The following is a 27,867-nucleotide window of genomic DNA, read 5'->3' as shown; positions in this document are numbered from 1 at the left end:
GGCGGCGCCGCGGCCCTCCGCAGGCCCGCGTTCCACCGCCAGACAACCCTGCCCGGCACGAGCTAAAATCTCCTCAGCTGCCCGGGCTCTGCGAAGCGGGGTCTGGGGTCCCCCAGCACCAAAGTCACCTCAGCGGCCTTTGCTCTGCAAAGCAGGGTCTGGGGTCCAGCAGCCTGTTGGATTCAGCCATGTGCTGCTCAGATCACCGTTCGTTCTGCCATCTTATCTTCACATTTGTTACAGTTTTCTTGGATGTCACAACCTCAGCCAAGCTGTGAAAGCCCACTGGCACGGCTCGGGCCTCCGGCGCTGCTGCTGCTGCCAATGCGCGACCTGCTGAGAAGCAACTCGTCCCTGGGGAGCCCAGCCAGGGCCAGCTACTGAAAATAATTACATTGTTGCTTGTAAGACCTGCAAAGGACAAAAAGATGGGTGAAATATAATGACAGAAGCTCTTTCAGAGTGATCCAAATTATTTGCTAAACTGGGCCACAAGGCATTTAAGACAGCCAGATTGGAAAATCCACGTTTAGGAATAAGGAATGTGGCCCCGGCCCACAACACAGAAAGGGACATACTACGTCCTGGAAAGCAGCACCTTTGAAAGGATTTGGGGCTGTAATGGTAAAGCCATGGAACATGAACATTGCTGCACCGAAACGAGCTAGCACACTCTTTGTCTGTATACACAAGGAATTAGCAAGCGTGTGCAGAGAGGTGATGTTACATCCGAATATAGCTTGGGTAAAACCAGCATATCAGTATTCTCCAAGATACTGAAAATAGAGGGTGCTGAAGAGAACCACAGCAAAGATCTGAAGGCTGAAGATGATGCCTAGCAGTGCCAGTGTTAAAATATTTAATTCCTCAAAATGATGGCTCAAAAGGCAGCTTGTGAGAAAGAAAATGACTTACTGATGTTTTTACTTTGGTGCACCTAACTGAGGTCAGCACTACCTGTAGTAACCCTGATGAGTTATATCAAAGTAGTCACTAAAGAGCATTATTATCTCTAGGGGTGTTTAGATAACCATCTCACATTAATGGGTGTAGTGTTAAAGTTAGGGGGTTTAAGTGTTAAGACACAGGTTTAGCAGTGACAGTTCGAATGCCATCATTAGGAGCACAACAGCTGAAATACTCATCTGATGTGTTTTTCTTTCCCACCCTCAAACTGCTTGCCTTTCTTACCCAAAAAAGTTCGATACTCCAGCTATGCTCCACATAGAGAGCAAAGTGCTTGGCTTCCCTACATGCAATTTCTACAACAGTTTCACATAATTAATTAAAAAATAAATCTTTCTCACACCAAAAAAGGAAAATGTAGGGACACTCCAAAATGCATTTATAAATAATAAGCAAGGGTTTGCTGGGCAAACTAGGATTTAGTTTCATAAGTAATTAATCATGAAAAACTAAAACTGAATTTCACTGCAAAATAATTATTACAGTGCTAGAGTATTCTAGAATATTTTCTATGTTATGCATGCATTTCATAGGCCACCTTTCAATGTGTCTGTAAAGGGTATAAAAGAGAATCCATATGTGTTCACAAACAAGTTACAGGCTTACAAGAAGAGCATCCTCTCAAGAACATTTGACATGATTGCCTTGTATGGTATTAGAGGAGCAGGCTAACATGGAGACAAAGCCTCTGAGGGTTACAACAGCAGAGCAGTTATCTTACACTTCTTTTATAGTGACTTCAGCAGCTTAGTAGCTGAAGACTTGTCCCAAAACAAGGGTAGGATGCTGCGTGCAACTCAGCCAACAGCTTTTCTTTCTTCTGGTGGAGAATCCTCTTAATCACATTCTCTTCCCTCTGTTTTGCCTATCTGATGAGATGTATATTAGGGAAGAAAGGAATTTTTCTCTCTCAGAGGAAATGGTCTTAGTTCTGGCAGCCTTTTATGATTTTGTCTTTGCCTCTGAAATCTGAAACAAAAACCTAAACTCTGACTCCACCCTTCTGGGATCTGTTCTTCATCAGGTGCAGTGGTCACTCTTTCCTCCTCTGTATATGAACCCAGAAGTTTTGAAATAGCATTTGCAGTCAGTTAGGTTTAGGTCCTGCTGTTCCACAGGAAAGCTCAGAATCAAAGAATTTTTAATTAGGGCTTGATTTTACTGATTACCTACTCATCTCAGAAGAGCGATGCTTTTGATACTAACAACATAAAGACTTTTGCTCTCATCAGTAGCTTACTTTTGGGAAGAATTTGATCCACAGCTGGTTTTCTACTTTTAACTGTTCTGCCCTCTGCTCTTTCCACTTATTTGTTCAGACGATTTGTCCATTCCTTGCAACTGAAATTCTTCAGCTCTTCCTTTTCTTTCTTCTCACAAAGGTTATGGCTGTCCTCAGAGAGTCTCACACTTATCGTGGAAGCTTCTAGTAGTTTTAAATCTCTCACACACACACATACCCCCCCCAAAAAACACCCACAAAAAAACCCCCACAACCAACCAAGAACCTCAGACCAAGCTGAAATGCCATGGCAGCAGTGTGCACTGTAATGCTGGGGACTAGGGAAATAAGACAGCGGACCTCCCACTTTTTCTGCTCGGCTTCAGTGTTGTTTATGTTGGCTTGGGCTTCTCATCTTAACCTCCTATTTCCATTCTTGGTGTTGGAGGGCTCCTTCAAAGAAGATAATTTTGTAAATTTTAGGAGCTTCCTTTCAATGTAGCTGCTTTTATCCTGTCAGATTCATTCTCATGCAAAATAACAATTTGGTAGAATAGTCTTGATTTACTGATTTCAAGAAAACAGCTTCTTCTAAACTAGTAGAATCAACCACCATATATTCAATAGCTTTGTGACTGTTGGATTTGCAGGTATCTAAGAAGCTGTGAGTTCTGATTTATTTTTGTTTGTAAAAGTAGCATTCATGATGTCTATCCAGTATGCAGTTATCTGATGTCTCAGTGTGCTTTTGTTTGTTTCTTGGCTACCCGTTTTCAACTAGTAGTATTCCTCTCAGTTGATTTTACTTGAGATGAACTGACTGGGTTTTAAGCTAGTGGGGAAAGAGAGGGAGGGGAACAAGTAGGTAGGCAGGCAGGGATTGTACATGGGCCTGTCTTCCCTATGAAACCAGGCTGGAAGTTGGTCACATGGCTTTACAGGGCAGAACAAGAGTGAAGCTCAATATCAGGTCACAAACGACACCTATGTCAAACTACTTTATGATCACTACATGCACCAGCTTAGTTGCATGTTGCTGTCCAGAACAGATTCTGTACAAAGCCCTCAGTAATTTCACTGATAACACATCAGAACTTACCATATTTGTGATGTTTAATCTCTTATGATACTTGTTTCTCAACAGCTCCCATAGGTGTAGATGCTACTTCGTAAAAGTGTTAATAGGATAAATAGTAAAAAATAAGTCAGTGATAGCAACTAAAATATTCCAAATGCTATTACTTTTTTTGCAATTGCTTCCATTAATAATTTGTTCCCTGTCCTCTTTTCCATTCACTGTTTTCCAGCTTAATTTCAATTATTGCCCTTTCCTATGCTTCCATTCTGTCCACCTATTCCCAACTCCTTCCACTATGTACTTCTAAAAAAAATTACCAGAAACTGACATCTGTGTAAGGTCTGGTCTTGCAGACAGCATCTTAGTGAATTTGGCACTGGCATGTGCTGTTCTCTTGTCTGTCAGGATAGGGAGGTAAGACAACAAATAAGAAATTGCTGTTCTAAAGTGAAAGTGAAGGGGGCAGGGAGTTACTATACCTGAATAATTTTCTGTTTAAGTCTTGCTTTTTAGGCAGAATCCACATAGCTTCATCACACAAGAGCAGATGCTACTTAGAAAAGAAAGAAAAACCTCTCCTGCCTCGCTACAGAAGTCAGACTGACAATGAATTATAATTAATCTTATAATAATAAGTGGTGCAAAGGGAAAGTTTTGGGTTTCTTTGGGGTTTTCTTGTCTTTTTTTATCATTTGCTTTTTTGTTTGCTTTTGTTTACTTAGCATAGGCATCAATTCAGAAAATGGACTTTTGAAAATGGAAAAAAAAAGTTTTCAGGTCATAGAGTTTATGAGGAGCTTACTGCATATGAAATATATGCTGAAACCTATGGTAAAATCATAGAATATGGGGGACACATGCTTTATATGTGAAGAACTACTAGTAGTATTTGTCTGGAAATGAATCCCTGTGTGGAAAATACTGAACAAAGTAGTAGTTTCAAGGGAAAAAAATATCTTGATTTGTAGGAAATAATGCCTTATAACACCTTATACTTCGGTAATCTGCAGGATGTAACCAAAAAAATATTTAAACAAATAGCCAATTAATGTCTTGAAAAGCTGGAAGCACTAAAACCACCTATCTGATGACATCAGTCATGAAAGTAAAGAGAGGTGTGCTTATGGCTAGTAATTTATGCTGTTTCACTAGTATATTTTTTCCTTCATACTTCTGCAGCAATAGGTCTGACATACGGTATTAATTTATGTTTCTGAAGATTCTGTTGGGAAAGACTGTATCAAAAAAGATCTAATGGAACTGTCCGGTTACGACAGTTCAGCTCTGTAAGCACACTGTTGAAAATATGAATGCTACTGAGGTCCGTCTCAGGAACAAGGACATTTTTTCCCCACCAAGCTGGAACCAAAGCATAGTGAAAACTACTCTCTTTCACATTTTTGTTACAAATATTAGGAACTGATCTTTAAAATAAGAATTTGTTTTTAATCAGTGAGCCAGTAAAGCAAAACACTCTGTGCCTCACGGGCAGCGTTTGAGGTCGCAATGCATACACCAGGCTACTGAAAGGTTGTACATGAGCAGGGGAAAATACCAGGGGTGAGTAGTCCTTCTTGCTCCTTTTGAAAAGAAAAGTAAGGTTGATTAAAAAAAAAGAAAAAAAAAAAGAAAAAGAAAATCCTGAGTTCATTATCATTCTACCATCCCCACTAGCTTCAACCTTAAGGGTCTTCAATTTGCGAAGTGTGAGCTTACTGGTTTAGAACAGCAGATGCATGCAGTATGTCCAATTTTGACAGCCAAATTCCTAAATTCCTTACAGCTACGGTTTGCAGGGCTTTGGGACACTGTGCCACCCTCTTGTACCCACTCCCCACCCCCCCCCTTTTTTTTCTTGTTATTCATTATGACTCAAGATAACAAGGCCAATTTTAGGCTGCTACTAAAGGACTAGGCAGCTAGAGTTCTCAACATAATTGGAGAGCTCTTTGTAATGTATTTTAAAGTACTGTCTTGAGAAACCTCAGAAGACTTCTGTATAGAAGAGTTCAAATGCATATACACTGTGGACAAGCAATTATATGCCTACCCATCTTTGACTGGCATCTGTGAACAGCTCCAACAAGAGCATCTCATTCTAAATTTGGCTTTTTGACTTGTTTTACTTTTTAAGGCTGAGAGCTACAGAATAAACCAAGTTAAAATTTTTCAGTTTCAGCTATTTTTTTAATAGATTACCTTGCTTTTAATTATTTTTGCCATTTCTTGATAGCAACATATAACAAATATTTCAGGCTAGTGTAGCTTGAAGATAGCTCATTTTTCTTAACTCTGAAAAACCACACCAAATATGGAAAATTTAAACTAGAAGGAATTTAATGAAGTTATAAACAATGAAAATAGAAGGTTGGATTTAAACTTTAAAGTCAATCTTCATTTTAGCAACTGTTCTATTTCAGTATACAGTAAATGCATATTGTGCAACTAAAATGATAGGTATTATATAAAACATTTTTTATAATAGCTTAGGGAAAGTCTCAATCATTCCTTTGTGTAAAAATTAACCATTCTGAATTTACTTCTGAATTAATCACCAGAAGTAAACCCAAAATGCAGAAGAAAAATATCGAGTATAAGTGAAGTCAGTTTCAGAAATTTCATCCCTTTATACAGAACTGTTGAATATGAAATGCTATATCCAATATTTCAGTGTTCCCTGTTTCATGAAGCAATGAATCTGTTCTAAAGTGACAACACTTAGAAACGTAATACAAAAGCATCTACACAACCAGCACATCTTAATTACGCATGCAAATTTACCTGATACCAATATAGTATGCACGCCACTCTATTCCTTAACCTGTGCTTCATTTGTAATTGAGTACAGCTGTGAACAGAGGATGCAGGAGGGATAAGGAATCAGATACTATTTGTTGCCGTCAACTTATGCCCTTTGTATCTTTAAACTTCTAGGGAGGCACATACTCTATGAAATATCAAATGGTAATTTCATAAACTAACCTATTATTTTTTCTTTGAATTTTTTTCAGCAAACTAAAATATGCCTCCTTGTAAGAAAATAGCTGTTTCCTGAGGCTAGCTCAGCTGGCACAACCTGAATAAGCTGTAGGCACACAGCAACCCCTTGTGGCAAGAACAGTATACACATAATAATTAAATTTCTTGAGCTACTCTTGATATGAGTCAAACCTCTATAAAACCTTAAGTGTTAGCAAACAACTGGAGAGTCAGCAATACTCAGACTTCAGAATTGTAATAATCTTTTCAATTGAAGAGTGAACTAAATATTAATAGCCTGTTATAAATGAAGTCCCAGCCTGAAATTTCTGTTAATAAAATAATCTAAACATTTTTCATTAAAATTCAGCAGAAGTAGAATAATGGCCAGGAGTAGGATCCATGGCCAGGTTTGACAAGAATAATAAGCATGCTATTATGTTGACTCATTGTTCTCTGCATGGTTTTGCTGAATAAAGGGAAAACTATGACTGGTTTCACCGGGGAAGTCAAAGTGCTTTTAGAGTTTACGGTAGCTGAGCAAGACTGAAAACAGAGAACATGCCTCGTTCAATAACACATTCTGCAGAATGCTGGCACAGCAGCAGCCCTGCAGCTGCCTGTGGGGAGGAGAAGAAACGGTCAGACAATGCTATAGGCCTAGAAGGCAAAACAAATGGAACCCTGGCATCTGCAAAGCGTCCCATGACACCTACCTCTTTAAAAAGCTTTAACTCACAAGTGGTCCAAAAGCGTGAAGCGCACATTCCTCCAGCTAAACTGATCAGCTTCAAATCTCTGTCCTGCTCACGCTGAGGAGAGGGTTGCCTAGAAAGCGCAGGGAAGGAACAGATGCAATGGCAGCACGTTAGAACAGTGGTCCTCAAGGACAGTGAGGTTTTCAAGGGCAAGAGGTGCTTTACTGCGAACCTGTTATGAGACTTATGCACAACAGGGACAATTGCAATGTGAGTTATCACAGATGACACTGGTTAGACCAAGGAATTTTTTTTCATTCTAGAAATATACTCCTCTACCACTGAAACTAAAGAGGAGCTCAGTGAATGCTTGGGCTTCTGTGTGTACCAGTTATGAAAACTTTCAGGTTTTGTATACAAGGGAGAGGTTACTGTGCTTGAAATGGTTTGCAAATCTGCACATGCTACTTAGAGAGGAACAGGCTGAACACAGTTATGTCTTGGAAGGGATAGAGGCTTTAAAGAACTGTTAATATTTATTATTTATTAAATTAATGTTATATTAATATAATATTACTATATATTATACAACAAATTTATATAAAATGTATATAAATATATGTTAAGTTAATTATTATTTATTACAATTAAATCTTCAATTATTGTTCTTTTTTATTGTAACTTCCCAGACTTGCCATATGTGATTTCTTCACCATTTCATCTGCTGCAGTTTCACACTAGAGTCAGAGATCGCATATTCTTAATTCAGACCTTGGTCTGCACACTTAATAGCATGTACTATAGTTCATTCCAGACCAATTCAAAGTTGCACACTGCCAAATTCCCAAATAGCTCTGTCAAGCACCACCCAACCCGGCAGTGTCACATGCTTGAAGGCAGAGACTCTTCCTTGCCCAAGAGGAAATGCATCCCTGCAGAGAAGTCCAGTGAAACATGTGTCTTACTCAGGTCGTCAAACAGAATGTGTATCACCATCAAGTTTACCAGTATGGCTGTGTCTATGAAAATGCTGAAATGAAGATCATCAGAAGAAATAATTTCCTGAAGCCATGCCATTCTTGTTTAATGCCCACATCATTCATAGTAGTAACCCTCAAGAAGCCTGAAAATAGGCTTGCTGCAAGGTTTTGATTTTTCTAGCAAACCAGCTGTATTTGTTTCTTATGGTTTGAATTTAGCTGTAGTTCCTGTTCAAACAGTGAAGCAAAGTACTAAATTAAGACTTGAAGTAAATAAAACAAACTCTCTTAAACAGAAGACAACTGATTCACCACAGCATCATCAATGATAGTGCAAACACAAACTGAACTGACACACAGAAAGGAAGGCACAAACAGGATGAAAAACTAAGTTATCTGTTATCTATAAATTCAAAATACAGTTTTGGTTTCCTGTTTAGCTCTTGTTATTAAGAATATTACTATAAGCAGGACACCTTAGTAAACAAATAAACTAGAGAAAATAATGCAACTGCCAAAATACAACAGGTGAATAAAAGACTGACTTTTATTGAAAAGGGAGTGCTCTTAATTATAGGATGTTTTTAATTATAAAATACATTTAAGCAAAAGAGTTGTTTGTTCTCTATACAAATCTTTCAGATTCCCTCCAAAGAGTAGTAAGTGCTACTGACTCAAAAAGCAAGTATGAAACGCTACTTGTAATACTACCACAGGGGACAACATCCTGCAGAAGCAGGAAATTAAATCAGTTGCCAGGATTTCTTGCTCTGCAAGGTATGTGTTACAGCTGCAGAGGAGCTTGAACCTGCTTTACATTTAGTAAAACCATGAAACCGAGTTTGTTAAAATTAGACCTCTTGTTAGGTCCTCTCTCTACACCTGAAAATTTTACACACACGTGGAATGCAGGAGATACTTTACATTAAAGCAGGCTTTCTGCTGGGCTGTACGGAACTACCAAGCTGCCACTCCAGGTATGTTCCATATGTATGCAGATCCCAGGCATTGCTGCAACGCAGGCACGGGTTCCCTTTTCCAGGAGGACTGATGCTTCTTAGAAGCATGTGCTGACCTATGCCATGTAACTCCTGTTTGCTGACACAGTAGACACTACACCTCCAGAACGTGAGTTACTGGAATGAACTCACTAGGTGTACACTGCACAGAGTAGTATACAGGACCTTTTGAACAGAACTATTGCATCCATAAGCAATGACTGTATGACTGCCTGATTTATGCCATGAAAGTGATTTCCTATAGCTACCTTCTACACTAAGCATGCCATCCCTACCCTGAACAAACTACTTTAAACAGTTTAAATACCATTCATTTAAAAAAACAAAACACCAGACTGCAAAATCAGATAAGGAACTAATAGAAGGAACCTTTGGTTTATTCACTGCCACCTGCAGCGACATTAATGTTACACCACAACATGGGTGTTCACACAACTGCTGTAATGAAACGCTGCAGTGACAGGTCAAATTGCCACCAAGCAATGTGCACATGGCTTGGACAGTTTCCAACCACTCTAGGGATGCAGGATAGAAATAAGGTATCTCCATTCCCACTGTATTTGACTAACTACTCACAGCAGGGCGCAGCTTACCACCATTACCCATTTCTATAGTGTGCCAGGGTACAGTCCATCCCTTCCAGGCACCAGGAAAGGGCGTTCCAATAGCTTCTCTACTCAGGTGTATGTTCAGCACAGGCTGGCAGGAACAATTGCATGTCTAGTTAAGCCTAGCATTCAGGGGAAGGCTGGGTATGACTCAGGAAAAGACAATCCTTTGAATGATCAAGATTTTACTAATATTCTAATATTAATGTATTTATGTCAGAGTACATGGTGCTATTTTTGGCCTTGAAAGCATGAATAATCATTTCACACATGATGGACAGCTTTAACTCAAATCATATTTCATCGTTTACATTCATATAGTTATTAATTTATATACAGTCAACCTGGGGAGTGTAAAGTGTGCTGTATATGACATAAAACCAGAACTAGCTGCTTTCCAAATCCCATACCTAAAACTTAAATATTCATGAAGTATATTGCTGCTGTTGTCCAGGACAGCAGTGACAATATTTTACAAGCAGCTACCAGTCAGTTAAGGAGATGTGGGAAAAAAATCAGCCTTCTTCATAGGAGCAGCACAATTTTAATTTTTCCTATTTATTCAAGGTGTAACCAAACTATTTATTGCACATACTACTAATCCCCACATTCTGTGATCATAATTTAATCTTTAATCAACATATAAAGTTATTTAATTTTATGGATGGATGAAATGATAGAGATGTTCATGTTAAATGGTAACACTAATTCTGGGTAACCCACCTGGGATCCCTCTAAGAGGGAGTAGTTTCATATGTTTGTAATAGCTTTCCACTGTAGTCATGTAGAAGGCACACTATAGAAAGTAGCCTCGTTGACAATATAAACATTTTTAAGCATCACCTTTCATATTAAGTCTATTTGGACTCCTTACTACAATTTTAGTAGCGTATTCATCTGCAGTCACTACCTTAAAAAAACCAACACACCCAAAAACCTGAAACACCCCACAAAACAGTCCCAGAATTAGATTCAGAGCAAGAAGCCAGCTGAGCTACCCAACTAGCTGCAGTAGGAGAGTATTATTCTCTGGACTGGGTGGGACCATCTATTTACATTGTCTTTTGCTGGCAGTATGAGCAGGCAAGGCTCAAGGATACTTCCTGTATTTGTCTTACAATTGCTCCTCCCCATTATTAAGCTTGACCCCTCAAAGGTCCTACTACTACTAGTCCGTGCTCAGCCTCACTTCCCATTCTACCAACCTTGAGCATTATATTCAAATCACCAATTCTCTGCACCTTGACTCCTCCCTCACACCGGCCCTCTCATCCCAGACGTTCCACACCAAGTCAGGTACTTCCTTCACTCACCCTCCCCAGCCCAAAAGAGGTTCAAACAAGCAAACAAACAGATTTCACTTTGTTCTTCCTACTGTCTGGATCCCAGCAGAGGACTCTCTGTAGAGGAGCTGTACTTCCTTATAGAAAGAAATACAAGAAAACAAAAAACATTCCCACTGCATGGAAATCTTTCCCAGGACTTTCTGAAGTTTCTTATTATGAAGAAGCCTAAGGCATACATTCAGCATGGAACACCTACACCTAAATTAAAACAAAAACCCGTGCCTTTCAGTTGTGACCTGCTTTCTTAGGATCACATTCACTTCAGCTTTGTTATCATTAAATAAAAAAAAAACATTAAAAAAAAAAAGAGGGCTGACTGTTTCCAGTACTTCAGTCAAAATTCACACAGTAAGTGAAGCTGTTAAAGAGTTCTTGGCATTGAGTAATTACACTAGTAAAACCAGGTTAGACAGAAGCCATAGTATTTTAATAAATCCTGAGTACATTTAGTAAATCTCCTTGTATTTTATTGTCAGTTACAGAAATACAGTAAGATACAAGGCACACAGCTTTTGATCATTTTACCACAGTATGCTAAGTGCTATTCAAAACAGAAACTCACTTTTAAGTAAACATGAGTATTTTATTACATATCTTAACATTTCCGTGGCTGTTGAATAATGTACATTCTTTTAGGCAGTATGAACTTCTCCAGGGCAGGCTGTGGCTTTTGGTGAGCCACTTGTAATGCTGCTGCATTAATTTTGTGGCTCATCTGTAACATTAAAGGAGGGGAAATAAGTTGTGATAGGATACAGCTTTTCTGCTATTCTCTTCCTAAATTCCATCATATAAAAATAGTTTAAAAACAGTAGTAAAAGCTAACCCCCTAAAAGTTCAAATGATCAAGACCTAAAGCCCACAGTGACTCTGTACATTTAATTACAATTTCTGTTTTCAAAGTGGTATTAGCCTGATTACCTTCAGTGAACCATTGATTCCCCCCGCCCCTCCCTTTTTTAGTAGTTCATAGAATGAGCTGTCAAGAAAAGGAAACCAGAGCAAACAATCGGTATGCCAGAGTTAACAGCAGGTTGCTTCAAATAATCATCATTACAGCATCTAAATAGCACTTTCTCATCTACTGAGGATGCTTCACATATGAGATTTTGGAAACTAACAGGAGAATGAAATGGTAGGTCAGAACCGAGGAGATGGGGACAAGTGGAAGAGAAACGGGATAAGTTGTACCTGCTCTCCTTTACAAACAAGCCTAAGCAGAAATTCGAGATCTACATACTAAAGCTATAAACACATGTGTTAATAAAATCTTATGTTGAAATGATGCAACTGATGTTTTACCAAGCTCTATGGAAGAGGAACTCCTGTATGCTTCAGAATCTAAAGACTGCAAGTGTATGAAAAATAGATGAGATCTTCACATTAGCGTGAAAATTAAAAAGCTGCTTGTTAAATCAGCTCTAGCACAGTACAGGTGTAAGAGTACATCAACAGCCTAGCAAGAGATACTGGACAACAGTTACAAGCATAACGATGAACAGAAGGGTCTATCAACAGTTTTGTAACACAGAATTTTAAATGATCTTGTAGTGTTTCCAGGTGAGAAGTCAAGAAGATACCTGACTAATGCCAGGCCTCAGGTGAAACAGCTGCATTTGCGCCATCAGTGGAACGTGCTGTGCCTGTTGTCTCAGGGATCACTTAAAGCTGTTCGACATTAGCTTACCATCTCAGTATCCACGGCACACTTGCTAGTGACACTGCCCACCTCCTTCAAGAAGCTATCTTTTCACTTCTCTAAGTTGGACCCTTACAGAAGGTAAAGCTATTTCCACAGTAGGATAAAGAACTGACAGCTAGGTTTCGTTCTGGCTTGTAATCCCAGCTCTGCCACAAACTTACTATGTCACTGGTAGTTGTTCCCCACATTCCAATAAATAAAAGCCAATATGTCACTTTAAAAAAAGGGCACATCTTACTATCTTGCTGTACTTTAACAGGTACACATAACTACCCTGGGGCTACCTAGTGTTAAATAGGAATGGAATCAAACACCACAGAATAAGGAAGCAAGGCTAGTTACTTTTCAGCTATCTAGCATTTTAGCAACTACCACTAAAGAAAGAGATTACCTTAATAATATTTAGTGGTAGGTGACAAACCTACAAATGTCAGATGACAGCAGTTTAAAGAATATGCACTTTTTGATTATTTTTTTTATGGTTAGCTTTATGGAGAAGCCCTGATAAATATGCATCTTGTTCTTCCAGACATACTTACTTTGCTTAGCACTCCTGCTAGCAAGACACTCATGTTCCGAGTTTTTGAAAAACTGGCAATAGCACTATATAGGAAAAGAAAAAAAAATTAGCGTTTCCATCTCACAGACACACTTGCCACTTTCATTTTCCAGACAATACAAAACATTTTGTAATAGAAATTCAGGTTTTGGAGCTAAATCCTTTAATCACATTTAAAAACATATGACACTAAGAAAAGGTATGCTACCTCAGAATAGAACAATGCAAAAATCTGTGTTGCAGGCTGTTTATTTAGATATACAAAAATGCACATATAAAATATCCTTAAATATCTCAAAAGGGATTATTTTAATTTTTTTTGCACGCTGTGGAGCAGCTTCACAGAACCTGAGCACTGATATTCAGAGCTACAAAATTTGCCTTTGTAATTTTCTTGATTCTGATCTCGACCCACAAAAAAAATGGGAGTCTCTGCTTTCGGGGAGCATCTCTCTTGACAGAAGCAATTTGTCAAGCAAGAACTTTTTGTGCAAGATTATCTCATGAACATCTTCATATTCCAGTGAATAACAGCCATGCTACCAGTATTCCACAAATAAACTGTGGATATCAAATAATTTAGTTCAGCAACAGGAAGAATCGTGGATTGCACATTCTTCTGATGATACCATTATTTGCAGTGACACCTCTGTATCTTAAAATGGAGTTGGAAAAAATCCTTATTACCCTTACACATGGAACCAGGTACTTAAATGTGACTCTTGAAAAAGTAGATAGTGCTTCCGTTAAGTTAATGATTCTGTGGAACAGGCAAAACACATTTCCTACTGAAATTTCAATGTACTAGTCGATACAACTTGCCACACTGACAAATGTAAGTTACTCAAGGTGGTCAGATAACTATGACTATGGAAGACAGCAGCAAAGTTACACCCAAATAACTGGCAATCAATGAAAAGAAAAACCTTCTAACTCCAGAAAAACACATGCACACACACATAAGTTATTAAAGAACAACAACAAAAACCCAAGAACACCCCAAACTTTGAATAGTTTCTGTTAACTAGTGAGGTTGTCAGAAAACTGTCAGGCAGAGATCTAGTTACTAACGTGATACATTACATTCTATTATGCCATGTATTACACAGCAACTTCCGTAACTTTGTTACTTTCAACACTGACAAGAGGGATAAAGGCACTAAACGCACAGGAGTTAACAATGCTGAGTGGAATTTTAGATGCGCCTCCTCACAGTACTTCAGTCATCACATTTTGTCTTATCCCCACAAGTCTCAAGTCTCTTCTATGAAGTCTTTTTCCTATGAGTCTTCAGCAGGAAGCATCTAGCTCACTGGTAAAGGCAAGTGACACAGCAAGATATGTACCAATTTTAACTGACAATCGGCTAAAATTCGGGCTTCCCGTTTCCTCACAAATACCCTATTCACCATATGGAGGAGAATATGTACACTACTTCTTTGCTGAGCAAGGTCACAGCTATCAGGACACAGCAGATTTGTTCCAAGAGCAAATCACCAGATCAGGCTCCTTTGAACAAAATTTTGTTACAGCAGTTATGACAGGTGTGAGGTACTCTGCAATAACTATGCAGTTCTAGATAGGCCCCCCAAAAACTGCAGGCTCTTAAAGGGAACTTTTTCTGCAAAAAAAGAAGGTATGTGGTGAGATAAGAGCATCTGCACTCAGTGGCCACTGAGAAAGTTTAGAATTGCAATAGAAGCAAACACCTGAGTGTTTAGATCCTATTTATGCACTGTGCTCCATTTAGGATTTGGACTGTAATGCAATCTGAGGAACACCACAAGTCATTAGATGTTTACCCTCTTATCCTTACATTGGTCAACTTAACTTTTTGTTATGTGATATCTAAGAAAAGTGCATATATTTTAGAAAAACAGTCTTCATTTGAAAAAGCTGTGAAGAAAATACCTGTTTTGATGACCATTTCAACTAGTCACTGCTACCTTATTCAAAAGTAGAAGCATGCTTTCACTTTGGGGCAAAATAGCTTGAGTAACATTATGAAGTAAAAAACAGAAAAAGCCAAATTAGATTTCAGATTGAAATGGGAGATATAGCCTATATAGGAGACAGTAGTCTCTGCAGGGAGCAGGGCAGGTGGGAAGGTGCGAGTTTAAATTCAGAATTAGGACAGCCTAAAATTAATTTTTATTTCACTGCAACTGTTTGACCATTACTTTATTAGGTACAGGTAGGCAACACATTTTAATTTCTGTTCCATAACACATGGTGATAGAGAAGGGATTCAGCCTTTGTCTTTCACGGCAAGGCACGTGCCTTAGGGTTGGGGTTTTTTTTTGGGGGGGGCACGGTGGGGTGTTTTTTTCCTTTGTGGTTGGTTGGTTGTTTTTTTTTAAAGTCAATTATTATCTCAAAGTTGACTTTTATCTATAAATTGCACAAATTATTTTAAGAATGCAACTCTCGAGAGATTGAGTTCTCTTTGCTTTCAACCTTCGGCCCAATACCTATGAACTTTAACTACGGGGCAGGGGGGAACAAGCCCTGCAGTGGAATACCTTGTTTTTTCTTTTCCTGGAAGTTTAGTATTTTTCTCAACAGGTCCATTTTCTTGCTTTTTAGAAACTCTCATACCTCCGGCTTTGACTGCAAGAAGAAAATGCAATTTATGTAAAAGCGTATCTACAGAATTACATACTACATCATGGACACTTAGAGAAGGAAAAAATACACCCCAGATAATTGTTGACAAGAAATCATCTTTCAATATTGACTCCATGCTTCACTTCTAAACACACACATACAATGAAATAAGACCCAACAAAGACTTTGAACTTCTATGTCATGGCATACTCAAATGAACTTCCAAATCCTATAATCAAGATGTCAGAGTGGGTTTGGTAACTGATAACTATATTAAATCTTAACACCTTAGTATGTTAATACGCATTCTTCCCCCCTAAATCTCAGATGTAATAGTTTCCATTTAAAATTAAAAAAAACCCAAACCAAACAAGCCTCTACACTTTCACATTTTTTAACAATGCCACTATCAGCAATAAAGGTTTCATCATAGAATCATTTAGGCTGGAAAAGCCTAAAAGAGCGACACTGCCAAGTCTACCACTAAACCATGTCCCATGGATGGGTGCAACTGTCCTATTGGTGATCAGCTTTGATTATTATAATTATAACCTTCAGAACTGGCTTAGCTTTAAGCTTTCATCATGTGCTTTTTAGTCAATGTCCTGACAGCAGAAAGTATGTTGTATTTGAGCCCTTTTCCATGTTCTTTTGAGAGCTGCACTGTTCTGTGGGAAAGATCTGATGCTAGCAGAACACAAATTATGATCTTCACAGACAAATTCATTACATAAGGTATTCTAGAATAAACCTAATAATGCAGATAAGAACCAGCCGCATACTTATCTTGTACTTGTGTCCCAACATGTTTAATTATATTTTGTTAAGATATCTGTCAATCACAAAACCAATTAGCACTAATTAAGCTACAGACAACCTAACAATAACAGTTTAAGTTCTGAGACATGTCAGAAAATTCAGTTCTGAACAAAGAACATATAAAGTTATCTAAAACATCTTGTTAAAAGAAATACTTTCTTCATTAGGGTACTTTAAGTTTCAAAATTGTGGGAGTAAGAAAGAATAAACTTGGTATGCATTCCTCAGTTTGAAGAAGTTGTGTTGCCTTACAGCAAGGTTCTTACTCTTATCATGAATAATCAAGACTGGAGTTTTCAAGCTCAAATATTTGGGGGCAGAAGTGAATAGGGAACGGAGAAAAAAGTTTAAAGAATTACTCCATTAAATAGCACGAGACATGTATTTGGCCATTTCAGGGAAGCTGATGTGTCCATCTGTAAGCAACTCCCATTTTCTACCAAATCTGACTACTCACCTTGTACCTCCTGGTTGCAGGTTTAGTTTAACAAATAAGAATTCTCCTTCAGACATATCCAAAGCAGCCTTACAGTGCTGGATTTCTGCAACATCTAGACTTGGATTTTCTTTTCAAAATTACATACATACAGTTAATTACACTGCTGTATAAGCAGCAAATGAATCCCCTAGCCACCTTACAGCTGCAAATACAGACAAATACAGCTGCAAATACAGACTAAACAGACTAAACCGAATTATTCTGGGAGTCTACCTGCAAAATGAAAAGTCTCCTCTGAAATGGAAGTGTCAACCATTTCCAATTATCTACCAGTAAAGAGAACCAAGATTCTAAATACCCTCAGCTCACAAGGTGTGAAACCCTTGTCTTGAATGCAAGAGATAACATGAGAGGCATCTTTAGGTAAGAATGAGGAAAAAAAAAGAAAGAAAGAAAGGGGGGAAAAAAAGACACAAACCACAAAAACTCATGGAATATTTCAAGGTCTTAGACTGATGTTTTCTTGACATCATGTTCCCTCTATAAAACATTCATCAAAACACCAATGCTAATTATCCCAAGAATTCTTCTACAGCTTGTTAGGTGCTTAGATTTTTTGGCTTCTTAAGAGAGTCAAACTGCAAGTGGGAACTCAGCTAAAAGTTTGGATGTAGATAAAAAAACATAACTGAACCTGGATCCGTGACTTTTGGTTTGGGACCTTCACTAAGCACACATGTGCAGGATTGGTGATTTCTAGATGCAAGTGTTTTTTATGTTTTTTAATTTAGCAGGGTGAAGAGATCCAGATGCACAGGGAAGCAAAAATGTTTTAACACTAGGAAGCTTTAGAAAAAGCACAAAGGAGTGTTGGGGGGGGAGCGTTGGGGGGGGGGAGCGTTGGGGGGGGGGAGCGTTGGGGGGGGGGGAGCGTTGGGGGGGGGGGAGCGTTGGGGGGGGGGGAGCGTTGGGGGGGGGGGGAGCGGGGGGGGGGAAGAGGAGAGAGATACCCCAAATGGGAATAGATATTTAAACATTTAAGTGGACAATCAGGAATCGTATCTACTTTCAACAAGCCCACAGAAGAAAGTTATTTATAATGATTAGAAATAATGCAAACTTATCTCAATCTTTCCACTGTCCTGAAAACAGCTGCTATTAGCAGCGGTCAAACCTGCTCATACACATCCATGGCAGTGTAAGAGTTAAACATGGATGCTCCTGGAAGGCACCAGAAAAATGTTTTGCAAATTGCCTTGAAATAAAGCAAGCAAGACAGATGTCAAAATTTCAGTACAGAATTCAATGTTGGGATTTTGGTAAGTGCCCTGTAAGCCATGTAATTGAACAGTTGAGAACTAAGGGCCAAAATCTTTACTAACTTCCATATTTAAACCACCATATATTTTTAAAGAAAGAAGGAAGGAGGATCACCCCCCTTCTTCCCTCCCCTCCCAAAAACACCAACCAACCAACCACCAAACAACCAAATAAACCAAAACCCAAACGTAAAACAAAGGCACTGAGCTCTCCTGAGTCCCTAGGTCACTTGTGAACACTGTGGTCAGAATAAAGGTGCCCATCTTCAACCCGCTTTGTCCACCAAGTGCACAACTGAAACTACTTATTCCTGCCACACCACTCCTCTGCCAGAGACCTCCACTGCAGGGCCAGATAAGCCTTACCAAGACACAGTTTACTGTCATGCAAATTAAGAAAACCCAGTACCCACACTAGGTCACTGCAGTGGTTTAAAGGCCCTTTCAGGTGCAATTCACCCGTCCCTGCCACACAGTGATGCAAAAATCCAGGTAAGGACTAGAGACAAGCAAAGGTGAAAAAACTACTTCACATACTTCACAAATTCACGTAAAAGCATGCTCAAAAAAAAAAATATTATACTTTCAAGAAAGCCAACCAGATTTTAGAGGTATGATGAGACATGTAAATTATGCCTTGTGCTCCTGAGGCTCCTAATGAACCTGGGGGACAACACCCCTGAACCAGCTTGGACTAGGCAGCAGCTGCACAGCAGCTCCGCAGGCGCAGCGTATGGCAGCTCTGCATGCGCACCTGGTACGGGCGGGAGGGAAACCAAGTACCGCCGCTAGCTGTGAGCTCTGAGCCACCAGCTCCACACCGCCGACAGACAGGCAAGCACAGCAGCTGGTTACTCTCTGTATGCCTTTATAAACTCTCCAACAAACCTAGACATGCATTTAAATACTAAGGATCACATCCTTACGATGTAGAGCAGTGGTTAGTGTAGAGCAGTGCTGGGTGCTCGTCAGCCTGGACTCAAAGGCATGCTTTAGTCAGGTAAAGAACTCCAAGAGAGCGCAGAGTGGGAAAGTTTTTCATGTTAGGACAGGAGGTGAGGAAGACTGCAACAGTAAAAATAAAAGGAAAAAAATTAATTAGAACACTGATGCCTAATTCTCTCCCAACTGGTAACGCATTTCTGATTAAGACAGCAGCAGAACCTCACACCACCCCGCTCTATCAGGCCCGAAGTCAAGTTTAAATTCAATGGCGCGGGCGCAGCGTGAGGCGCGGTGGCTCTGGCCGAGCACGACGCGCTCGTTTCCACGCCTACACCTGGGCGAGCGCAGGTCTCCCGGCCGCTCCAGCAGCTCCCCCCGCGGCAGGGCCGGCCTCCGGGAGCAGCCCCGCCGAGCCCCCGGCGCCGGCGCCGCCCCACGGTCCCTCAGGCCCGGCGCGGGGCGACGCAGGTGCCCGCGGGTGCGGGGACGCCGGCTGCGGCGGACCGGCCCGGTGACCCGGCGGGCGTCAGGCGCTACCAGGAGGCCGTGCTTGCGGAGGGCGGCGGATCGCGGCGGATCGCGGCAGCCGCGCCCCCTCAGGGAGCCGCCGCCGCACGGCGGGGCAGCAGCCGGCTCCCCTCTGCCCGCCGCGGGACCCGCGGCCGGGGGGCGTCCTTTCCGCGGTCAGGAGTGCGGCGGCGGCCGCGCACGCCTCCCCGCGCCGGGAGCCCGGGGCGGCCTCAAGCCCCTACCTGCGGGAGGGCACCGGCCCAGCGACGGGAACGGCGAAACGCGCTTTCTTCGCACCATGGCGGGCCGAGGGAGTCGCGGAGCAGCGCCCGGGCACGGCGGCGGGGCGTGGGCGCGGCTCCCGTGCGGGCGGCGGCTGAGGGGCGGTGGGAGGTGGCTGCGGGGCGGTGGCTGCGGGGCGGTGGCTGCGGGGCGGTGGGCGGTGGCTGCGGGGCGGTGGCTGCGGGGCGGCGGCTGAGGGGCGGTGGGCGGTGGCTGCGGGGCGGTGGCTGCGGGGCGGTGGCAGGCAGCCAGAGGGGTGTTGCGCTGCCTGCAGCAGCGGGCCGAGGAGCAGCGCTGAGAAACGGGGCTGCGGCGCTGCAGCGTGAGGGCATCGCGTCAGACCGGCGAAAGGGAGGGAGTGACTGAGGGAGGACAGTCAACTACGCGAGGAGTTAGTGTCAGACTGACTGCTGTCCCGTCTCCCTCCATCACCTTAGTCAGCTCTCATCCAGGTCGCCCTGTCTTTATTCCTTTTTCTTTGTCATGGTTGCTCATCATAAACTTCTTAAATTACTGCTGTAGACTTAAAGTTTTCTTCAGCCTACTTTATTTTCTATGGTATTTCACTTAGAATTTTTCTCACTTGTCAAGTTTTTTATTGCTTTCAGAATGGTATTGTTGCTCTTGTTGATTTGTTAGATTTTTTAGCTGAGTTTCCTACAGAATCCAAACTTACACATTCAGCTCGTGTGTTTTGATGTACTCCTTCCTGTTACTGAGAACTTTTGACACCCCCCTCGGCTGCTCTGGGCCACATTTGACAGAGGACTAGAGACTGCAGATACAGTTTGGTGCTCTAAACTTGGTGAAAATCCATTTCTGGTAGAGAGGTACCTCAGCTGCTACTACTGCAGCTGACGGAAGGACTCTAGCAGGAGTTCACCCTCTGGCAGACAGCAGAGAATCTCAGTGCTTCAGGACATCTCATCCAGAGTGCGCATCCCCTCAGAACCAGAGCCAGTCACTCGGGCTGTGTATTCCATGGAAACACGCCCTAACATGTATGCAGGTCAAGGAAAAGTCTGGTTTAGTCAGTGCAGTTAACGCTGACTTAAGTGGTACAGAAAGAAAATTTCATTTATTATACCAGGTATCATATTACAGCATCTGTGTTCTTGCTAAGTGATAATATGTGTTTCATATGTATGTGTTTCACTCTGCTGTTCAGCTGCACCTGCTAAGTGCTTCTAATGAAAATAGTGAAGTTAGTGTAAAGTTGGGTGTGACCTTGTATCCTGACTGAAGAAACCATTCTCTTCGGGGACAACACCAGGTCATCAGTTTCTCTGGGAGTTTTTGAGTGGTGCTGCAGCAGAACTTGGCTTTAACTGTCAATGACACGAAGTTCAACTATGAGTCTGTGGTCCAAATTGTAAGTCTGATGTCTAATATAACAGTTGTGAACAACCCCCATACTGATGTGTGGATGTATGTGACTGTGCATTTGTCTGCTAGGTTTCCATGACCAGTGTCTGGGGAGAAAGCCTCTAAATTCTTTTTGCTCTCCAAGGGAAGGCTTGAAGGCTTTATGTTCCACCGATCAGGAGATGCACAAATATTTGAGGGAAAACTTTACCCTTACAGCTGATCCTTATTTGTTGGCAGAAGCCATAGTGAAATACAGAAGCTTTACAGAGATGACAGGAGATTATTTTTTTAGTCAACTTTCTCCCCAGTTTTATGCAAGCCATTTAGCAGTAAGGCTACAGCTAGACCTTTTAAGAATTATGTGGTGTTTTTTTATTTCAAGCAAAAGACTGTAGAACTTGATTTAGTGAGGTAAATCTTACCCTCTTCAATCATGAATAACTGCTTGAGATAGAATTAAAATATTGACACTCACATGCCTTTTTAAAAAAAAAAATACCCATGACTTGAACATATGTTTGTTTTACACAACAAAGGCAATTAATTTTTTTTTTTCACTATCCATTTTTAAGCCTTGATGTATCATCATGACCAATTTGTCTTCTGTTCATTGCATGCTAACACAAGCCCTAGTTTATTGTCAGTTATCAAAATGATCCTCCCTTCCATTTTTCCTAAGAACCTGCTAAAAAATTGAAAACATTAAAAATACCTCGCAGTACCTCCTTCTGCATTATTTTATGATTTTACCATCTCCTATTACTACTGCATTACTGATACAATTTACATTAGAAGATCTTGCTCTTGAAGAGTTATTCTGCTCCTGCTGCCTATACCTTAGTGAAATTGCATTTTTGTTTAAGATGCAATAACTTACATGTTAATGAACAAGCATGTCATAAATACAGCAGGGAAATGGCATGAACAGTAAAGGCAGAAGTTCCAAGAAAGGGCATGAACAAAGCTGCTGGGTGAAGCCACATTAATATTCTAAAAATAGGTTTTCCAAATCCCTTGGAGAATGAAGGCTGAACTTTGCCATCTTAAACAAGACATTTGGAAGATCAAGTTAGTTTATTATAAAAGAAATCACCCAGTTGACTTGGAAACAAGTTGGTAACAGACTAGTCATTGCTCATCCATTGTCTAGGGTGGTGGTCTCCCAAGTGAGGTGTGTGCAGCCCTGGGGTGTGCAGGACTGATCTGCTGGTGTGCATAAAAGATAATTTTAGAACTTCTATTTATTCTATTTTTTAAAAATTATGCTTTACTAGTATTTAATATACAGCTTGACACTGATTCCCTCACTTGGTCTGTATGTGAGAGGACCCTGTGCCATGGATGGTAACAATGTCTCCTGGAGGCAGGGCAGCTGTTCACAGTGCAGAGGTGTTCACAGCAGTGCCCTTGTTTGTGTGCCCACTTTCGGTGGATTGTGATGTATTGCAGTTTGTGTCTGCCTGGTCGAGTGGATTTATGGATTATATTATCTAGGTGTCACTAAAATAACACTTGCAAAATGATCAAGTGGTCAAAAAGATTCCTGCAAAGAATCCACAGGTTGAAGACGCTGATGCAAGCACAAGTGAACAACAAGAAAATGGCAGAGCTGACACTTCATCTACTCCTAGTATGAGCTCATCAGCCACGTTACACGGTAAAAGCAGTGATCTAATGAGATCTGAGGAGAAATCAGCCAAAAAAAATTTAAATTATCAAAAAGCTGAAATATGGGTTTACATCTGCTATCAGTAATGAAGAACCTCATCCTAATTGTGTGTTGTACCCTGATATAATAGCTAATGATAGTATAAAGACCTCAGTTAGCGAAACATTTAGAAATGAAGCATCCAGAAAATAAAGATAAACCTCTACAGCTTTTCAGTGATTTTTTTGAAAGTCATGTTATACACAAGCACATACATAATTTCACTAAAAACTGTAAATCTTTAAAAGTTTTTTTGAGGTTTCTTACTGTCGTGGTTTAACCCCAGCTGGCAACTAAGCCCACACACTCACTCTCCCTGTGGTGGGATGGGGGAGAGGATGGAAAGAGTAACAGAAGACTCATGGGCTGAGATAAAAGGCAGTTTAATAGGTAAAGCAAAAGCTACAGACACAAGCAGAGCAAAACAAGGAAGTCATTCACCACTTCCCATCGGCAGGCTGGTATTCAGCCATCTCCAGGGCAGCAGTGTAACGGTGACTTGGGAAGGCAAACACCATCACTTTGAACATCCCCACCCCACCCCCCTTTCCTTCTTCTTCCCACAGCTTTATATGCTGAGCCATGATGTCATACAGTATGGAATATCCTGCTAAAGAAAATGTATTTTGAATTAAGAAATGTAGAGTGCTGAAGCTGCTAAGTGGCAGAACCAGGCCTCGTCCCTTGTATAGCCCTAATCCAAGGCTGGTTTAAAACTTAGTCAAGTTAATCAGTGGGAGAACAGAGAAACAACAGATGATCAATTTGTGTACACAGGTGCATAGGATAGAGATCCAAATTACAACTTTGTCTACAACAGCTTATTCTTGTACTCTAGATCCAGTAATTAAAAGAACTCCACTTTGTATACGGGCTATAGCAACTGCTGCCAAGTTAGTGGAAAGAACATGGGCTACTGTCCTGGGACCCTCGCAACAATATGTGTACCCCATGAAGTAGAAATACTTTTGAAACAATATGCAGAAAAAAGCGCTTTCTCCACAAAAGGCACATAGATATGAAGTAGTGCTTTTACCTGCAGACAATGTGAAACTTGAAAGATGTAATAACCTTCATCCAGCTACCTTAATGCCACTGCCTACAGAGGGAGAAAAAGATGGTCACAATTGTGAACAAGTGGGAACCACAACGAGTAAGCCGTGAGACGATTTAACAGATCAACCTTTAGATAATCCAGATTCAAGTCTTTTTACAGATGAACCATCACACTATGAAGATGGCTGGCACTGTACTGGATATGCAGTTACCACAAAAAATAAAGTTTTATTGGCTGGACCTTTATCTCCCAATCTAGACGCACAAGGTGCAGAAATTGTTGCTCTCACTGAGGCTGCAAAATATGCACTTGGACCACGAGTTAACCTTTACACGGATTCTCAGTATGAATTTGGAGTTTGTCATGCTACAGGTGCTATGGAAGAAGCGTGGGTTTCTTACCTCCTCAGGTAAGACCATAGCACAGAGAACTTTAATTAAAGAATTGTTAGAGGCCATCCAACTGCCCACAGAATCGGCAGTGATTTATGTAAAGGCTTATACTAACCCCTGAGACAGTACATCTCAAGGAAATGCTTTGACTGATCACGCAGCAAAAGCTGCTGCACGGCAGGTGATTTGAGCAATGACTCTGATTCTGACTGAACAGGATAAGGCTGAACTCCCAGATGTAACTCATCTCTACGAAGATCTACCTGCAGAAGACAGACAAACTTGGGAGAAATTGGGAGCACAATAATGTGATGGACAGTGGCTATTAGGAAGTAAACCGCTACTTCCAAAGAGGTATTTACTACCTATCACTCACTGGCAACATGATACATCTCATGGAGGACCAGAAAACATTGCTCTCAAAATCCAACGATTGTGGGCAGTGCCTGGAATTTATGCAGCAGCTAAAAGAATTTGGGAGAGCTGTCGACTGTGTAAAGAATCTGCCTCTTTAAGAATGAAGACACTGCTGGGAAAGTGACCTCCAGCGACATATCCTTTTCAAAATCTTCAGGCTGATTATGCCGAAATGCCTGAAGTAATGGGGTTCACATACCTACTTGTTGTTGATCAATTGTTAGTGTGGGTGGAAGCTTTCCCTACTTGGAAAAATGACCCAAAAGCAGTTATTAAAGCTCTCTTGAAGGAAATTATTCCTAGATATGGAGTTCCAGGTAACTGATTCTGACAGGGGAGCTCACTTTTCTGCAGCTGTATTAGTAAAAACTTATCATTCATTAGGAATTCCATCACAATTACATACTCCCTGTCATCCAGAATCCTCAGGACCAGGTAGAGAGGATGAATAGAACTCTCAAAGAGAAATTAGTCAAAGTTTGTAAACAGACTGGGTTAAAATGGCCTGAAGCTTTAAATTTAGTTTTATGGGATATAGGAAATACTCCCAGGTAGCCAACTGGAGTTTCTCCGGCAGAAATTATTTTTGGAAGGATTATAGCAGTACTGGGAACTTACGTCCCATTGAAGACAAGTTTGTTGCATGGAGATGAACAGGTAACCCAATGTTTATTGTATTTGCAAAATTCTTTTTCGGATTTGAGAAACCATGCATATTGGTATCAAAGAATTAACATCTTGGTTCCCTAACCTATCAACATGGTTAAAGAAACTGATCATTATAATAACTGTTGTGATTTTTATAGTTGTGTCTGTGATTGTATTAATGCAATGTTGTGTGACGTGTGTGACTGTCTTAGTAGCAAAATTACATGAAAGAACTTGGAAATAAATATGTTAGCTATTAAAGTATTGCAGGTATGCAATGAAAAAACAAAAGGAAGGAATTGTTAAAGAAAATGTATTTTAAATTAAGAAATTTAAAGTGTTGAAGCTGCTAAATGACAGAACCAGGCCTTGTCCCTTGTATAGCCCTAATCCAAGACTGGTTTAAAACTTTGTCAGGTTAATCAGTGGGAGAACAGAGAAACAACAGATGATCAATTTGTGTACACAGGTACTCTCAGAAACACAGGTGTTTTTAGGAAAGATCAGTATCTGTGAATAGGAATTGCTTGTTCAAAGACTAAGTGTGCTTGAAGGAGTGTGTGAGTTAAAGCAGGAAGAAAGATCATGATCCGAGGAGGAGCTTGGAACCGAGGCAGAGACTGGAACCGAATAGATGGATCAACTGGGACAGGGTCAGGTGATGGATTCGCAGAACTGGCAAGACCAAAGGAAACTTCTATAAACTTTGGACATTGACTAACAATTTGATAAGTGTATATAAACTGTGCTGTATCCATTTGCTCTTTGCCACTCACTGAGGTGGTGGCCCAACTCTGAGTTGTGATTAAAGCAAGTCTAGTGGTACCCACGTCAGTGTGAATTTTTCCTTTAACAATCCCTTGGGTCAGTTGGGGTCAGCTGTCCCAGCTGTGTCCTCCTCAGCTCCTTGTGCCCCCCAGCCAGCTCGCTGGTGGAGAGGGGTGAGGGGCAGAAAAGCCCTTGAGGCTGCGCAAGCACCGCTCAGCGATAACTAAAACATCCCTGTGCTATGAATGCTCTTTCCAGCACAGATCCAAAACATAGCCCCATGCCAGCTACTGTGAGGAAAACTAACTGTGCCCCAGCCAAAACCAGCCCAGATACTTAATAGTGGAAGACAAAAAGGCACATGCCATTGCGGAAACTCTTTTTTTCTGTCATGCTAAAAATGGCTGAAGTAGTACGTGGAAGGCTCATGGAGACAAAGTAAGATGCATTCCTTTGTTAGCAAGTGCTGTTGGAAGATACATGGAAAACATTGCTGAATATTTGAAGAAACAAGTGTTAGGACATGTGTGCTGTGGGGGGTTTGCTGTGCAGTTGGCTGAGAGTACAGGTATTTCTAACATGTTTTCAGCTTATGGTAATGCTAGATTTTGTTTCAGTAATGACGTACAGTAGAACTACTTTTTTATGAACCACTGAAGGAAAGATATACTTTATATATTCTCAACAGCAAATGAGTTCTTTAACTAAAGTGATGTTTTATGGAAAGAACATGTAAGTGTAACCACAGTTGGAGTGGCTGCTTTGGATTAAAAGTATAATTCTAGGGTAAGATTGCTGTGATTGCACCACACATGAAATTAATTTGCTGCATCAGTCATAGGTAAGCTATTGCAACAAAGAAGTTCGAGGCTGCTAGAGGATGTCATCAACGTGGTTAATTTTATAACAAGAAGACCTTTATGTAGTAGAATGAGGTGGGGAGCAACCATAACAATCTTTTGTACCACACAGAGGTTCGCTTGTTACCTCATGGCAAAGTGCATTAGAGAGTTCTCAGACTGAAAGTTATGCGTTTACCTTTTCTGTGATGACAAGTGGCTGTCAGTAGTGTGTAACCTGGCTAACATTTTCAGAAAAATAAACACACTTAGCGTGTCCCTTCAAGGTAAAACAGACACTTCAACAATGAGTGAGAAAGTAACTGCTCTTTGAAAGAAACTGGTGCTGTGAAGAGAGCATTTTGAAAGCAGATGTTTGGAAATTATTGTGCCAAAAATGATGTGTCACCTATAAAACTCTCATAGCTGTACACTTTAAAAACTTGGAAACAGAAATTCCTAATCTATTTAAAAAACTTCCAAATGAAGTGTTTCAGTGGGTTTTGAACGCTTGTGTTAAAAATAAAAAATGCAACACCTTCCTATCAGTTCGCAACTAATTAACAACTGATTAACATCAGGGAAGGTGAAA

At 40.7% G+C, this 27,867-nt stretch overlaps 1 protein-coding gene across 1 annotated transcript; it reads right to left on the bottom strand.

The window, feature by feature from the left end:
- Positions 1 to 130: 130 nt before the first annotated feature.
- Positions 131 to 27,867, bottom strand: DAPL1 (death associated protein like 1). The gene is made up of 4 exons (XM_080398706.1): positions 20,039 to 27,867; positions 15,680 to 15,767; positions 13,138 to 13,201; positions 131 to 11,611 (listed from the first exon to the last, which is right to left on the bottom strand). Exons 1-4 carry the CDS (start codon positions 20,094 to 20,096, stop codon positions 11,492 to 11,494), a joined length of 330 nt encoding a protein of 109 aa, XP_080254832.1. The 5' UTR covers positions 20,097 to 27,867; the 3' UTR covers positions 131 to 11,491.

The sequence above is a fragment of the Falco punctatus genome (assembly GCF_963210335.1).
Source record: "Falco punctatus genome assembly, chromosome: 8".
NCBI lineage: Eukaryota > Metazoa > Chordata > Aves > Falconiformes > Falconidae > Falco > Falco punctatus.
The sequence above is the reverse complement of the archived record's forward strand: the minus strand, read 5'-3'. Positions and strand labels throughout refer to the sequence as shown.